The 15,195-nt window shown below is 47.4% G+C and overlaps 6 protein-coding genes across 6 annotated transcripts; 4 read left to right on the top strand and 2 right to left on the bottom strand.

The window, feature by feature from the left end:
- Nucleotides 1–119: 119 nt before the first annotated feature.
- PG985_008732 (uncharacterized protein) lies at nucleotides 120–468 on the top strand (the record flags this gene model as incomplete). Its single annotated transcript, XM_066828500.1, has 2 exons — nucleotides 120–310; nucleotides 366–468. 2 exons carry the CDS (start codon nucleotides 120–122, stop codon nucleotides 466–468), a joined length of 294 nt encoding a protein of 97 aa, XP_066683412.1.
- Nucleotides 469–2,027: 1,559 nt separating this feature from the next.
- Nucleotides 2,028–2,783, top strand: PG985_008731 (PIF1-like helicase domain-containing protein; the record flags this gene model as incomplete). The annotated part of the gene is made up of 1 exon (XM_066828499.1): nucleotides 2,028–2,783. The coding sequence occupies one exon, from the start codon at nucleotides 2,028–2,030 to the stop codon at nucleotides 2,781–2,783; it is 756 nt and encodes a 251-aa protein (XP_066683411.1).
- A 927-nt stretch (nucleotides 2,784–3,710) lies between these two features.
- PG985_008730 (uncharacterized protein) lies at nucleotides 3,711–5,908 on the top strand (the record flags this gene model as incomplete). The annotated part of the gene is made up of 3 exons (XM_066828498.1): nucleotides 3,711–3,719; nucleotides 4,587–4,720; nucleotides 4,771–5,908. The coding sequence occupies 3 exons, from the start codon at nucleotides 3,711–3,713 to the stop codon at nucleotides 5,906–5,908; spliced, it is 1,281 nt and encodes a 426-aa protein (XP_066683410.1).
- Nucleotides 5,909–8,007: 2,099 nt separating this feature from the next.
- On the bottom strand, nucleotides 8,008–9,750 carry PG985_008729 (CHAT domain-containing protein; the record flags this gene model as incomplete). Its single annotated transcript, XM_066828497.1, has 1 exon — nucleotides 8,008–9,750. The coding sequence occupies one exon, from the start codon at nucleotides 9,748–9,750 to the stop codon at nucleotides 8,008–8,010; it is 1,743 nt and encodes a 580-aa protein (XP_066683409.1).
- Nucleotides 9,751–11,830: 2,080 nt separating this feature from the next.
- PG985_008728 (uncharacterized protein) lies at nucleotides 11,831–13,590 on the bottom strand (the record flags this gene model as incomplete). The annotated part of the gene is made up of 2 exons (XM_066828496.1): nucleotides 11,831–11,871; nucleotides 11,937–13,590. The coding sequence occupies 2 exons, from the start codon at nucleotides 13,588–13,590 to the stop codon at nucleotides 11,831–11,833; spliced, it is 1,695 nt and encodes a 564-aa protein (XP_066683408.1).
- Nucleotides 13,591–13,852: 262 nt separating this feature from the next.
- PG985_008727 (uncharacterized protein) lies at nucleotides 13,853–14,970 on the top strand (the record flags this gene model as incomplete). Its single annotated transcript, XM_066828495.1, has 2 exons — nucleotides 13,853–14,490; nucleotides 14,538–14,970. The coding sequence occupies 2 exons, from the start codon at nucleotides 13,853–13,855 to the stop codon at nucleotides 14,968–14,970; spliced, it is 1,071 nt and encodes a 356-aa protein (XP_066683407.1).
- Nucleotides 14,971–15,195: the final 225 nt, after the last annotated feature.

Below are 15,195 nucleotides of genomic sequence, written 5' to 3'. Positions count from 1 at the left end.
TTTCTTTTCCAATCGATGGTTTTTATTGACCAAGTTCGAATTGTGTTACAAATTATCAACCACTCTCAACTACACTTCACTAGCATTCAGCCCAAACAAAGTGTGGTCAGACATCCAAAATGTCCAGTAAGGTGATCAACAGTACTCTAATCAAGGCGGTCGTAATCGGTGGCCGATCCGTCAATGTCAAGTATGCAACCAAGACCGCTTGTTGGAAGCGTACCTTTCTCGATGAAGGCATACAGGCCAGATTCCTCGAAGTCGTTGAAAATGCCGAAGTGCCCGCTGGTGCCAAAACAGCTATCATGACGTGAGTTACTCCTTTGTATTGCTACACGGGCATGCAATACTGATATAGACTTTAGTGAGACCGAGCATCCCAGCAAGAAAGGCTCTTACCCTCACTACACTACTGTTTTTCAGGATGCCAATGGGAACGACATTACAACCAAGCATTTGTATCCCTAGTAGATGTGCATCAGGACTGTGAGAGTGCATCATATTCGCCGGGAAGTTATTAGTTACACAATTACAATGGGCTACGAGGGATTCCCCTTTTCGTCAGCCAAGTTTCTTGAGAGACGAGCAGCCATCGCGCCATGAAGTGCATGATATGTTTCTGTCCATGGATTAACGACCTGTCTCTAGTGGGCTGCTGTAGCGAGTGGTCCACTGCCTACGTCAGCACTCACCACCCCATGAGCTAGATGTATTGTCAAGGTCCGTGGCTGGGTTGGGCCCGCGTGCGCGATGGACTCCCAGGTGACGAGGAGGCGGATAAGGGGTGAGAGCCCATTGGGTTTGGTGGGTAGCTTGCGGGCGCTTGACAGGTTCAGATCCCGCAGCGAGAGGGTCCGGCCATAGCCGTCGACAAAGCGTCCATTATCCACACGAATTGGGCTGCCACCAAGAGCCTTCTGCGAAATATCATTTGCTGCATATGACCCTTCCATATGGTCAAATGGCATTTCAATGAATGTCCAGGTTGTCTTGTAGTCGTTTAACTATTGGCTAAGGTTGCCCTTACTTAGGAGACGACAGACTTTCACTCTGCAACTAGTGTTGCCTACAATCCCAGACACCATTGCAATTCCCGTGACTGGGTCAGCCTTATCGCGACCCACAATGGCTGCAATATGCCTTGTGCTGGAATGTTCTTATTCAGCGGGCACAGCCCAGCTTACCTGGCCTACTTGGATAACCTAGCCCAGGCCTGCCTCTGGACCAAGATGATCGCGACCTTCCAAAATATCGGATCTGATTCTTCAAGGCAGCTCCTCGATCGCCATACGACTTCTACAACAACAAGCAGAGGGCCGTTTTAGCCTTACCGAGGTTTTCTAGGATTTCCCCTCATACGTAATACTTTCGCATACCTGGGGAGATAAGGAGGTTACGTTCAAAGACGTTATGAAAAATACAAGATTCCATAAGAAAGGCTACCAGAAGCTCCAGTTCTAAGCAATACAGGCTACCTACGATGATATTGTATACTTTTGGGTAAATAGTTGCTACATTAACAGATCCCACGCATCCGAACTCTTAGAGGCTATCAATTCGATGTTTCGCTGGTATCAGCAGTCGACCAAATGCTACGTATATCTTGCCGATATTTCGAAAAACACGGGCATCGAAACCGACGAACCATCGCGATCGACATAGAAACTCTCTTTTCAACAAACCAAGTGGTTTACCCGCGGTTAGAAGCGCACAGGTAGTGGCCTGACCTAGGTAAAATCCTGTCGGCCGGTGGTACGGAAAACCAGAAGGACAGCCCTTTATCTCCACGAGAACGGATGGAAGCTGCCGCACTTGGAAGCATATCGGTGCCGTGGACCAGTTTTGGCAGATTTATGCCTGTACGAATACCTGTCGTTTGTAATTTTTAAGAGGGATAGGATGGGCTGGAAAAGCGATAGGGTGATTCCTTTTCCCAGTACGGCCGAGACTGTACAGGCTGGGTACAGGACTCACCGCTCCGAGGTATAGGCCTGTTCAGTCGGGAAGAGGTCGAGGGCATCACCAGAATGCAGAAGAAGGAGGACGCCGATGCCGTGACCGGCATCCAAGGGGCTAGTGTAGATGGTATGCCCCAGATACAGGATTCAGGGTACGGCAGCGCCTCCGGGTCGCAGAGGATGGACCTACCATCAGTTGTATCGGGACCTCAGATCCGCTTAGAGGTCGGCCCTTATACTACGTATACGGACGTGGCTCTGGCGCTGATGGGAGGGTGGACACTGAACAACGAACAGTCCCTTGCAGTACTGCTACCAGCGGCTTTCCTAGATGCGCGCGGGCCACGGCTTCAAGAAGAGGAGGGCCCGCAGCACCTGCAATACGTCGGCGGCGAAGGCGGCACCGGGAAGTCGCGTGTCTTCCACGCTCTTCGGGATATGTTTCGACTGAAACGTATCCAACACACGCTACTGCTCACGGGCGCCAGCGGGAACGCGGCAGCACTGATCGGCGGCGTCACCATACACTCGGCAGCTAATATCGGGTTCGGCAACGATAGCGGGCCGCCGAGGAGGATCTCGGAGGAGGAGAAACTGCGGTGGAAGAGCAAAGTAATGCTCGTCATCGACGAGGTCAACCAGGTAGGCGGGTTGACGCTAGCCGCGGTGGACAGCCGGCTCCGGCAGTACCGCGACGACGGGCAGAGGCCGTTCGACGGCATCCCCATTGTAGTCTTCTTCGGGGACTTCTATCAGGAAGATAAAGACTTCTCCTATGTATACGTACCCGTATTGTACGCCTTGCCTAATTATATACGAAAATAATTAAGTTACGACGGTAGTAGCGAAGCTTTTCGTAGTAAATTCGAAGCTTTCGCTAGTTTAGTAAATAATATTTTATTGCGGCTAAATTTTCGATTTAAAGCCGATTACGATTTTTTTCCGAGTAAGTTTATATAGCGGCTTATATTCGATAGCGACGATAAACGCGTTTTATTCGTGTTTATTTCGAAATATATAAAATTAGTTTATTCGGTTATTTTTTTCGCGGGCTTTATAATAAGTTTTTATTAATATAATTAATTATACGGCGGTATTTTTATCGCGGATAGAGATACGTTTTATAAGCTCAGAAAAGGTATTATTGTTTAAATTCGTATAGTTTTCGAAGAAAATATTTTTTTATAAATTAAAACTAAATCGTAATTAAGAATTATAATAAGTTTTAATAAATAGTTTTCGAATTATATTTTTAACCGTATCACATTTAAAGTTTTAAAGCTTAACTTTATTATTAATAAAATTAAATAAAAACGTAATATAAACGAATTAATTAATAATTAAAAAGTTAAATTAAAAATAAAAAAAACGGCTATTAATAAGCTGTTTTTATATACGTTTTTATTTTATTAAAAAATTTTATTATAAAATAATTCGTTAAAAGTATAACCGATCGATTAAATTAATCGTTTTTTTTATATAAATTAATAAACAATTAATTATTATTTAAATAATAAAACTTAACGAATAATACGCTTTAAAGTATTACGAAAACGTTTACGGTTATAATTTTTTAACGAGTTTCTCGGTTTTTTCGCGTCGGTGCTATTCCTTTTCGCGTTGGCGTTGTTCCTTTTCGCGTCGGCGTTATTCCTCTTCGCGTCGGAATTTTTTATCCGAGGTACGATTTTTAGCGTTTTTTAGTAAACGTCGTAGTCTCGTTATTGTTGTCGCTGGTTCGGGTTCTTGTAGATGTCCTTGGTCTCGTTCTAGGTGCCACGCAACGAACGGTTACGAGCAAGGGCATAAGCCGGAATAAGACGAAGTTCATGCAGATGCTCTGATTCGATTCCGGTGCATGTCCAAGATCACGGTAGGTTCGCGCTCACGGAGGACCTCCATCATACTATCCCTCCTTACGCTATCTTGTCACATACATGGGAAGACGATGCCCAGGAAGTTCGATTGAGCGATATAAGGGAACAGGTCGCGCACGCCAAGCATGGTTACAGAAAAATCGACTTCTGCCAGAAGCAGGCTGCAAAGGATGGACTGCAGTACTTCTGGGTCGACAGTTGCTGTATCAATCAGGACAGCGAGGTCGAGTTGAACAGATCGATTAATTCCATGTTTCGATGGTATCGCGATGCCGAGAAATGCTACGTCTACTTGTCAGATGTGGCGATGAAACGCGACGACAACTCCTCTACGTGGGACGAGGCTTTCCGGCGAAGTCGGTGGTTCACCCGGGGCTGGACGCTCCAAGAGCTGATCGCTCCTCGCGCGGTGGAGTTTTTCTCCGTAGATGGGCAATACCTTGGAGACAAAACGTCTTTAGAGCGACAGTTGCATACTATCACCAAGATCCCAGTGGCCGCTCTTCGGGGCACCACGCTGTCGGAGTTTAGCATCAAGGAGCGGATGTCTTGGTCCCAACACCGCGAGACCAAGCTAGCCGAGGACCGGGCGTACTGCCTCTTGGGCATCTTCGATATCCATATGCCTCTCATCTACGGCGAGGGGCAAGAACATGCTTGTAGACGGCTTCGAAAGGAACTTGAAGGTAATTGATTCTATGCAGTCGTGGACATAGCCACTGACCTCCGCCAAGGATACCGAAGACAACAGTCTGAACCCTTTTCCACCGTACCATTCAGCCGGGACCCGAATTTTGTCGATCGTCCCGAGATCCTAGCGTGGATCAGGAAGACGTGTAACGGGTCAGCGACTCGGGCAGCACTAGTCGGTATTGGCGGCGTAGGGTACATACCTCCTTCTTGCTGGGATGAGTTGCAGTTTTAACACTCGAAAGAAAATCACAAGCTGCTATCGAGTACGCGTATCGAGTGCGCGATGACCGGCCACAGACATGGGTCTTCTGGATACATGCGAGCACAGCGCCCCGCGTCGAAGAAGCGTACAGGGGCATCGCCGAAAGGCTCAACTTGCCAGGGCGAAGCAATCCGAACGCCAATGTTTGCCAGCTTGTGAATAACTGGCTATGCGACGAAGGGAATGGCCGATGGGTCCTTATCCTCGATAACGCCGACGATGCCGAGGTGTTCTTTCCCCAGCGGAGATTGCAGGATGCGTCAACACCGCTCGGGAGCTATCTACCCCAAAGCCGAAACGGGTCGATTCTGGTCACTTCCAGGAACAGGGACGCCGCGCTGAGGATCGTAGGTGATACCCGCCATGTGCTCCAAGTACAGGCAATGGCGAAAGACCAGGCGCTTCAACTACTTCAGAATAAGTTACACACCACGGCGAACGATGATGACATGGTTGACCTGCTAGATGCTCTCGACTGCATACCACTTGCCATCACTCAGGCTGCTGCCTACATCAACCGGCGATCTCGAACGACAGTTCGCAGCTACCTCGATGAGTTCCGCAGGAGTGCGAGGCGTAAGGGAAGCCTGCTGGACCGAGATTGGGGAGATCTCCGTCGAGATAGTAGCGCATCCAATACCGTGAATACTACCTGGCGCTTATCATTTGAAAGCATGCGAGCAGAAAGCCCATTTGCTGCGGATCTGCTGTCCATTATGAACTTTTTTCACTCTCATGGAATTCCGGATTGGGTGCTTCGGAAGTACAAAGAGACAGCCTTGTCAACCGAGGAAGACATCTTGGACGGAGATTTTGACGATGATATTGATCTGTTACAGAGCTTTTCCTTCGTAACAGTAGCTGGCGACGACGAAGCATATGCGATTCATGCTCTCGTTCAATTTTGCACGAGAGCTTGGCTATATTCGCGTTACGATGACGAAGCGTGGGCACGCAAATTTCTCAGTCTGATGGCGAAGGAGTTCCCTACAGGCGACTTTCCAAACCGGGCGAAGTGCCAACAATTAATACCACACCTCGAATCCTTGTATGACAAAGAGCCTCCTGGCAAAGAAGAAGCGAACGAATGGGCTCGGTTACTTACAAATACGGCGTAGTATTTATAGCACGAAGGCAATTACAATACAGCACACGATCTAGCCGCGAAAGCATTCAAGGCGAAAGAAAAAACCTCAAGAGATGTTAATATGGCAATGCTCACGACAATGGCGGTCTTAGCCTCGGTACTCCGTGGCCAAGGGAAATTCAATGATGCTGAAAAAATAAGCCGACGGGCCATGGAGGGATATCAGAGTTGGACTAGTGGAGTTGTGCATGGCTCACCCACCACTATGCTTCCACCTCTGGGTAATCAATTAGTCGCTAGGCAGATCCGGGCTGGATCTTAAGGCCGGAAAGGGATGCTGAGCTGCGTGAGGTTGTCAAAGGGGCCTGCCGGAATGGTCCGGCTTTGCCTCGCTCAAAAGCACAGGTTGCATTTTTCTGCATTGTGACCACAGGACGCGGAGGTGTTCCATCTTGCAGGCCAACAGGGACGGCAGCGTTGAGAAACAGCCGAGGAGATTTAATAAGCAAGGAAATGCGTGTTCAGCCCGAATGTTCTGGATCGACAGCCTTATCGTGATTGCACACGTAGGAAGATCAGCTGTATGCCGTGGCTTTTTCTACTTCGCCCGAGAACCTGCAGCCTGATCAGGCCTCCCCGCAGACATTTGCATCTAAGTTTGCACCCTGCAGCGAGGGGCTTACCCAGCCACCACCTCCTGCCCATGGCTCACCTACGGTCCAGTCTCACATCGGTTGCTCTTGAGACAAGACTAGGCTCCGTACTCTTTCCTCAAGATGTAATTCTTGCATCCGAATGAGGAGCTGGACGTCCCACCATGTCGCCTCCAAGTGGAAAAACAAGGGTGGGACAGCCTCAGGGCGGAAATAGGCCACTCGAACATGACTTGCCAGAACATGCTTACAGCACGGGCGATGAACTAATTACTGACAACTAGTGAGGACGCTGCATGAAGACGAGCGGGTGTTGGTTGGATAGACAAACTGGGAGCGCCACAAAGCCGCCAACACGCCGAAATTGGAAGGCGATCACCCTCCGAACATAAAAGTCACGACTCTGCTGTCGGCTGTAGGCCTGCGGCAACGCCTCAATGCCCGCATTACCCCCGGCAGGCAAAATTCGACTATCGCGCCTCGTCTTCATGATCTGTTTTAGACGATTTTCCATGAATTCACCCGCCGGCATAGTTGCATACGCTCTAGGCCCACATCGTCCTGCTAGATTTGTGCCGCACTAGGTCTTGCGATCGAGATGAATCGCCTTCTAATCCGACATGCTCGGGCCGTGACAAGCTCTTCCGGCAGACCGTTGGTCTTTGTATGAGTGATGCACTGGTGTTTGCCTTTAGTGCGACGGTGATAGGCGAGAACGGCAGAAAACGTCAACGACGCAACCATGCTACGCCAGGAGTGCCTCTGGGGGAAGATTCAGCCCAGGCTGTCGGGGACGGTGTGTCATGGCAGCCTAGCTTGGCAAAGTCTCGTGTTCGCAGCCTAATCCGTTTCCACGGAATTAGTCGCAAGGTTGGAGCAGTAGGTGCGGCAAGGCTCACGACGGCCAACGCGTCGAACTGCCTACTCGTTCCTAAAGAACATATACTGTGGTACCGCCGCCAGCAGAGTCCTTTCCGCGTCACATCAAAAGGAGGCGCGTCTTTACGAAGTAACGAGAGTACGTTTTGCACAGTGGCCATGACAGTGACAGGACAACATACACTTATTGTTCTCTGGGTGCTCTAGACGGGAGATAAGGTGTCGTGCCCCGACGTGTCCGCCTGGCGCACCGATAGTGGGCGGGCAATTTCTGAGCTCCCGATCCGTGTTACCTGCTCAGGAACCTCCGATGGGATGTCACACCTGGCAACAAATGAAGAAAGTCAGCCAAAAGTCCTGAAATACCTCGCGCACGCCGCTTCCCTCAAATCTGCACATCGCTATTAATAGTGCGTAGCAGCAGTTATGCCTAATTATATAGATGAAGATGAATGACTGGTTCTGCATTGGTGGCACGAATTCACATGATTTGCAAATGTATGGAGGCTGTTTTTAAAGTAGCGTCTAGTTAAGAAGAGATCAAACCGTCCATGAGGCACAATGAAAACAAAAATTGTTATACCTATCACTGAGAGGGTTACGCGCCATAGTGAACATACGGAACCCAATACGCGGCGCTCGCCTCAGCCGTCCCCACCAAATTGGCACCTCGGCGAGAGTCTGATCCACCACCTTCCTCATCCTGGTTGCCTCTATCTCCCTGATTGCCTCCCTCGTCCTGGCTGCCTTCGCTCTTTCGTACTTCACGTACCCACTCGTCCCTCAGATACCGGCTCGCTGAATGAACTCCGTAGCTTACAGACTCATCGCTGAGACCCTGTTCTGCTAGGAACTCGTACGTCAGCCTCGCCATCGTCACGCACAGCGCATCGTCCACGCTCCATAACGTCCCAATTACGTGTCGGAACCCCGCAAGCTGGCAGGCACTGCTTAGATGAATGCTTTCATCCACCGACCCGGCGTCGCGAACTTCACCAGAGCCGCAAGCCGAAAGGTAAGCGAGAAATGGAGCGTGATGTTGAAGATCCATCTCGAGGAGGCTCTCTACCGTGAGCGGATCCTCTTTCCAGTCTGTCAAGAGTAGTTTGCTTTGCAGCGGATGTCTAGCGTCCGTACCGCCGTGGCCGGCGAAATGGAAGATCTGGCATTCACGTAGCGCTTTCCGCACGGCTTTTTTCTTCTTTTCCGGCTGCGTGACTGTTAAACAAAGCGAGCGAGATGTTTCTTCTACTTGATGAATCTCCCGTGCTGCGTGGTGAAGGTAGCTCTGGCCAGGTGTGTCTTGCATGTTAACAAGAACGAGTCCTCGGGCGGCTTCCGAAGACTTTTGCTGGCGTAGAGGGATAAGCGACCGCACCGAGGTGGCGTATAACGAGGCTACCCGGTCAAGCGTTGTCCGCCCGTCTCTCGCAGTGTGGTATCCGGCCGCGTGGAGGGGAAAGCCGACGAGTGGTCCAGTTGGGATCCACCATAACCGCTGCCAAGGTCCGGCAGACATACCCTGCATAAGGTGTAGGGTATCGAGAACACGCTCGACAATCGCATCCCAAAGCCACTCAAGCATAGAAGGGGATGCCAATGAAACTGACTTGCGATGCTCCTGAATATCTTGGTATGTGAGGCTCGGTAACTCGCAGTGCTGGATCCCCGTGCTTTGTACGATCAAAGCATCACACCGGTGGCGGCTCACATTAATTAGCACGATCGGGCCATGCGTGGCCGTTACCACGAGTTCCTCTGCGGCTGGGGGAAGAAGGAACCATTCGTAGCCGGGTTGTTCTCTGATCTGCTGAATGACCTCCTCTAACCGCGTTTGAGCCTGTCGGCGTAGATCGACATCATTTCGAAGGGAGTTATCCGCAGTGTCATAGGCCAAATTGAGTTCAGATCGGGTAGGGGCGTCTAGGATGTGGCGGGAGTCCTCAAAAGTAGTTGCAAGTGTAGGATGGTTCTGGTGAAGACTCGAAAGATCGGTCCGTATCTCCTGAAGAGCACTAGCAAGAACACCACGGCCCGCCTCGAGCCAGGTGACGGCGCTGGCAGGTTCTCCAGCCAGGACTGCAAGGGCAGCCGCGTCTGAAGCTAGCCCGGCTGCTTGGACGAGGAGATGCTGCTTGTCGGCGTTTTGCAAAGCACGAGGGGTAAGTTGGGGGAGCAGCTCAATTGCTTCCGACGCAAGCTGTAAAGCATGCTCCTGGTCGTGTAAAACGAAAGGGGAAGATAAAAGATGCTGGGCAGAACTGATTCGCTCATATATAGGAGACGTGTTCTGGTGGAAGGCAGATATGTGGGACTGATAGGAGTTCTGCAGATCCGCCATCACCCCCGTCCTGCTGTACCTTTTCCCGAGCTAAGTTCTAAGGATATTTAGGTGTCGAGCCCGGTCGGGATGGTTTTCAGGTGTGGCAGCGACGGCCCGTTGCGCCGCCTCGATCGTTTTTTTAAGATTCGATATCTTTTTCGTCCTACGGTACATACCTCCGAGTTAAATTTTAAGGTTATTTAGATACTTAGCCTGTTCGGGATAGCCTTCGGGGGTGGTAACGACGACCTATTGCGTCGTCTTAATTATTTTTTTAAGATTTATTACCGCTCCTGTCCTATTGTATCTGTCTTAAAATTGAATTCTAAGGTTATTTAAATACGCGACCTAATTAAAATAGTTTTAAGGGATAACATTAAGGGTTTATTATACCGTTTCAATCGTTTTTTCGAAATCCGTTATAATTTTTATCCTATTATATTTATTTTTAAATAAAATTTTAAAGTTATTTAAATATTTAGCCCAATTAGGATAATTTTAAGGGGTAATATCGACGATTTATTACGTCGTTTTAATCGTTTTTTTAAAATTTATTACCGTTCCTGTTCTATTATATTTAATCGCGAGTTAATTTTTAAGGCTGGTTAGAGATATAGCCCGGTAAGAATGGTTATTAGGAGTGGCAGCGACGGCCTATTATATCGACTCAATCGATTTCTCGAAATTTAATATCGCTCCCGTTTTATTATACCTGTCCCCGAGTCGATTTTTAAGGTTATTTAGATACGCAACCCGATTAGGATAATTTTAAAGGATGATATTAATAACTTATTACGTTATTTCGATTAATTTCTTTAAATCTTTTATTATTTCCGTTTTATTATATTTATTTCCGAAGAAAGCCTTAAAATTATTTAAATATATAGCCCGGTTAATATAGTTTTTAAGCGTAGTAGCGACGACTTGTTATGCCGTCTTAATCGTTTTTTCGAAATCCGCTATCGCTCCCGTTTTGTTATACCTGGCTTTTAGGAAAACTCTAAAGCTGTTTATATATATAGTCCGGTGGGGATAGTTTTTAGGCGTAGTAGCGACGGCTTATTACGCTGTTTTGATTATTTTATTAAGATCCGGTATTATTCCTGTTCTATAGTATATATTCCCAAGTTAAATTCTAAAGCTGTTTAAATAATTAGGCCGGTCGGGATAGTTTTAAAGGGTAATATTAATAGCTTGTTGCGTTATTTCGATCGTTTTATTGAAATTAGTTATTATTTTTGTCTTTTTATATCTATTATTAAGTTAAATTTTAAGGTTATTTAAATATATAGTTTGGTTTATATAGTCTTAAGGGGTGATATTAAGGACTTGTTGCGTTATCTCGATCGTTTTTCCAAAATCTGGTATTACTCTCGTCCTTTTATACCTTTCCCCGAAAAAACATTCAAAATTGTTTAAAATTATAACCTGGTTTATATTATTTATTAATATAATATCGACGGCTTATTGCGTTATTTTAATCGCTTTTTCGAAATTTGTTATTATTTCCGTTTTATTATATTTATTTTCGAATCGATTTTTAAGGTTGATTAGACGTCCGGTTAGTTTAGGATGTTTTTAAAGGGTAGTATCAATTATTTATTATATTATTTTAATTATTTTCTTGAAATTATTTATTACTCCGGTTCTGTTATACCTGTCTTTTAGTAGAAGTCCTCGGTTGGTTAAACGTCTAGCCCGGTCGGGATGGTTTTAAGGCGTAGTATTAATAATTTGTTACGCCGTTTCGATTATTTTCTTAAAATCTTTTATTACCTCCGTTTTATTATATTTATTTCCGAAAAAAACTTAAAAATTATTTAAATATATAGCCCGGTAGGGATGGTTTTAAAGTATTATATTGACGGCTTACCGTACTATCGTGATTATTTTATTAAGATTAGTTATCGCTCTCGTTCTATTGGATTTATTGCCGAGTAGGAGTTTAAGGTTGTTTAATTATTTAGCTCGGTTAGGATGGTTTTTAGGAGTTGTGTCGACGGCCTGTTGTGCCAAATTAATTAATTTTTCGAAATTATTTATTGCTCCTATTTTATTATATCTATTCTTAAGTTGAAGTTTAAGGTTGTGTAAGAACCTAGCCCGATCGGGATGGTTTTGAGGAGTCGTATCGACGGCCTGCCGTGCTAAGTTGATAGATTTTTCGAGATTAGCTATTACTTCGGTCCTGTTGTATCTATTACTCTCTCTGTTATCGACTGCGGCTTTGACATCTTTCTCTATCAGCGGCACGTCCAGCTTCGTCTCATCAGCCTCCGCATACTTCACTTGGTCGTGGTATGTAATTGCGAGATCTGCTATGCTGGAAATCGTGTTCGGATGCTTCTCGTCGAGAATCTCGTGCCGCAAATCCGTATGGATCGAGAGAGATAAAGTATGTCCAGTCATCAACTTTATTTCCTCGACGATATCTTCCATTGGAGCAATATAGGCTGTCTCGCCGTTGGACTCAGCTTTAATAAGGTGCCCGTATATCGCCCCAGTCGTTCTATCGATAACGAGGGATCCTGAGTCACCCGCTTGGATGGCACCGCGCTCCAATCGCACGATTCCTAACCTATGTGATGAGGTTCCACTATAGTATGCCAATGTCATACTGCTCTTAAGAGACCCCTCTTGCAAAGATCTAGATGACAAGATCAAAACTGGGCAATCCTTGTTGGGGATGGTCGCTATCGTGTCGAAACGCAACGTTCTGCCATTTCGGACTAACTCGTTCTTATACAGTTCGGCAGACACGTCGGTGGCTGCATCAAATCGGATCAAAATCCAATCCAATCTGGATCCCCAAAAGGTTAAAGGACCAACTGAATGTATGTGATGTATGGCGTCTCGATCCATTGTGGCCGTCCGCCCATCTATCGATACTGCGGGTGCATCTGGTTGTACTGCCATCTTACTGTCGAGGGCAGGCTTGGAAAGGGCGGAATCAAAAATTGAAACCGAACCATTTCCCGATATGATAGAGTTATGATGATCATCCTCTTGTACATCGAAGTACGCGTGCCCGTTCTCAATGTGTTCCGCGCAGCCTTGACTGCTGTCTTCCCCCAACCAACGATCCAGCTCAGCAGCGTCGAAAATATCGTCAACACAGATTTCATGACTCTGATCTGGATTCATTGACTGATCGCCGATATGGCCAACGGAAAGTAAAAAGAGCTGGTTATCGAGTTCGAGGAAAGGCCCTGCAGTTGCTCTACTCATATCAGGGTCGACCGTGCCATTGTAAGAGATCCCACCGGATAGAATGGCGTCACCAGCCTTGGCCAAATATAATCGAGATCCTGCACGAAGAGGTTGGTCGGATGAGTAGACCTGGGTCTCCAATTCGTGGCTGCTGGAGCTGTTTGATTGCCAGGAGTTCGCTCCCCTTGTATTCCTTTCTCTTGATGATTGCCGGGGGGAAGTGACATTGCTGATGGGTCCTTTGACTTCAAGCGGCCATGAACCGACACCAACATTGTAAGCACGTGTCAAATTCTTATCCTCCAGGTAGTCGCGAACATATCGTACATATTGTTTCAGAGGCGGATCCTTCGTGCCGCTCACAAAGATGGTCGCTTCGGCTTCTTCTTTACTTCGACCACAAAGGTAAAGGTTAAGGAAGATGCCTTTCGCAGTGAGCCCAGCACCCTCTAAAGCGTGATCCAGGTCAGGTCGAACCGAGTTCGTGAAGTCTTCGATAAGGCTCCCAGTGGGAAACCAGGCTTTGCGATTCTTTAGTCGGTCGTCGTTGCGAATCTCTTCGCCGAACCAGTCGTGAGGGCAAGGTTGTTTGTGTCGAACTCTCTTCGCGAAGGATCTCATCACTCGCTGCGCTTCAAGACGCAGCATATTGGGAATCGGACTTGGGTGTATTTCTTGTGTGATTGTCTGATCCATCTGTATTCAAGGAGGCAATTGTGCAAAGTGGTAGAACAAGCCATCACGTACCCCGCTTGAGGCTGAATCAATACTCGCCAATGAAAGGACGGAACGGTATTGGAGGCTATGCTCCTGCCTGAAGGGCTCCCAATATTTAATTGCTTTTGAAGTTCCCTCTTTACATATTTTGAGGACAGAAAAGCACCTCTTCAATCTTATTCTACCTTCTGCAATGGCGGATTCTGCCGCCAAATGGGTTAACGATAATGAGGACTATCGAGAGCTGTGGGAAATCCTGCGAACTATTTGGGGCACCACAGGCCCAGTGCCATTCCAGGGTTCACTGCCGTATATCATATATTGCTGGGAACAATGGAACGTTTTAGCACTCAGCGAGAATGCGCGTCATACCACCATAAGGAGCCATGCCGATGCAGCTCCTTTGATCCGACGAATTTTGGAAGGCAAAGATCATACCGAAATCCTATCATCCATACTTCCTCCAGCACCACTTGCTCAAGCCCACAGAGATGAAGCAGCAAGACGAGCCCAGACATCTCTAGATTTACTCTCTCGGATGTGTGTGCTGGTGTCTATCGGCCGGAATCCTACTGAGATGTCGTCCCTTGAGAACTTGAGATGGAGCAGTGGCACTCTTAAGGACTTCATCTCCGGCCAATTCACGAAAACGACAACACTGAAAGCTGACCGATTACGCTTGCAGAAAACTTTTGATGCCTGGGCTCTATGGGTCGTCGCTGGCATCCAGATCTCGTTTACGAGCAACCTGGCAGACCATCTCCTGCTTACGGATGATGACACGACACTTCAGGTATTTCACCAAGTAACCTTCCTTAAGCACCAAAATCGGTAAGTTCATGCTACTCCTTTAATAGACCTGTCTGACCTTGATTGAGTAATTTGTATCCTGAAGACTTTGTGCGGGAGACGCTCAATACCATCTCTCTACTTTTCCCTCAAGCGGAGTTTGGCACACGCTCCAGATCGCCCAGGAAAAAGGTCAAGTTCTTCCAGAACTTGCGGCGCGGATACGGCCTTACCGACGCCATTGACGAGCACGTCGTCCATTGCGGCACTCTGCGAACTCACGCGCGGCAGTTCGAGAAGTTCAAGTACTGGCACGACCGCTTAGTTATTCTTAAACAGGCCTTTGACGAATCGCCACCAAGGACGCTGTCCCAATGGTGGCATGATGATCGCAACTATGAGCGATGGTGGATGTTTTGGGTTGTTGTCTTTTTGTTTCTCATCTCGACACCATTGACCATCATACAAGCCATTGAAGGAGGTATCCAGGTATACAAGGCATATAATCCAGGTGCCGGTTAGGGAAAATTGTTCAACACTGTTCTATAGCGTACCGCCCCCCCCCCCGACGTGTGTGGTACCAGCTAACCGGCGTGTGTGTAAGTGACCATGACCCTGCCCGAATGTTTATGGGACCATTAACCGGCGTATATGTGTTGGGACAGATCGTGAGTGACTACAGGACTTCCCCCCCGAGCTGTCTAGTAGCGACTCACCGTTGTATGTGTATTAAAATAGGGTGTAAGT

This window comes from Apiospora marii (assembly GCF_038362585.1).
Source record: "Apiospora marii strain CBS 49790 chromosome Unknown utg000005l_segment0_segment0, whole genome shotgun sequence".
NCBI lineage: Eukaryota > Fungi > Ascomycota > Sordariomycetes > Amphisphaeriales > Apiosporaceae > Apiospora > Apiospora marii.
This window is presented reverse-complemented; position numbering and strand designations above follow the sequence as displayed.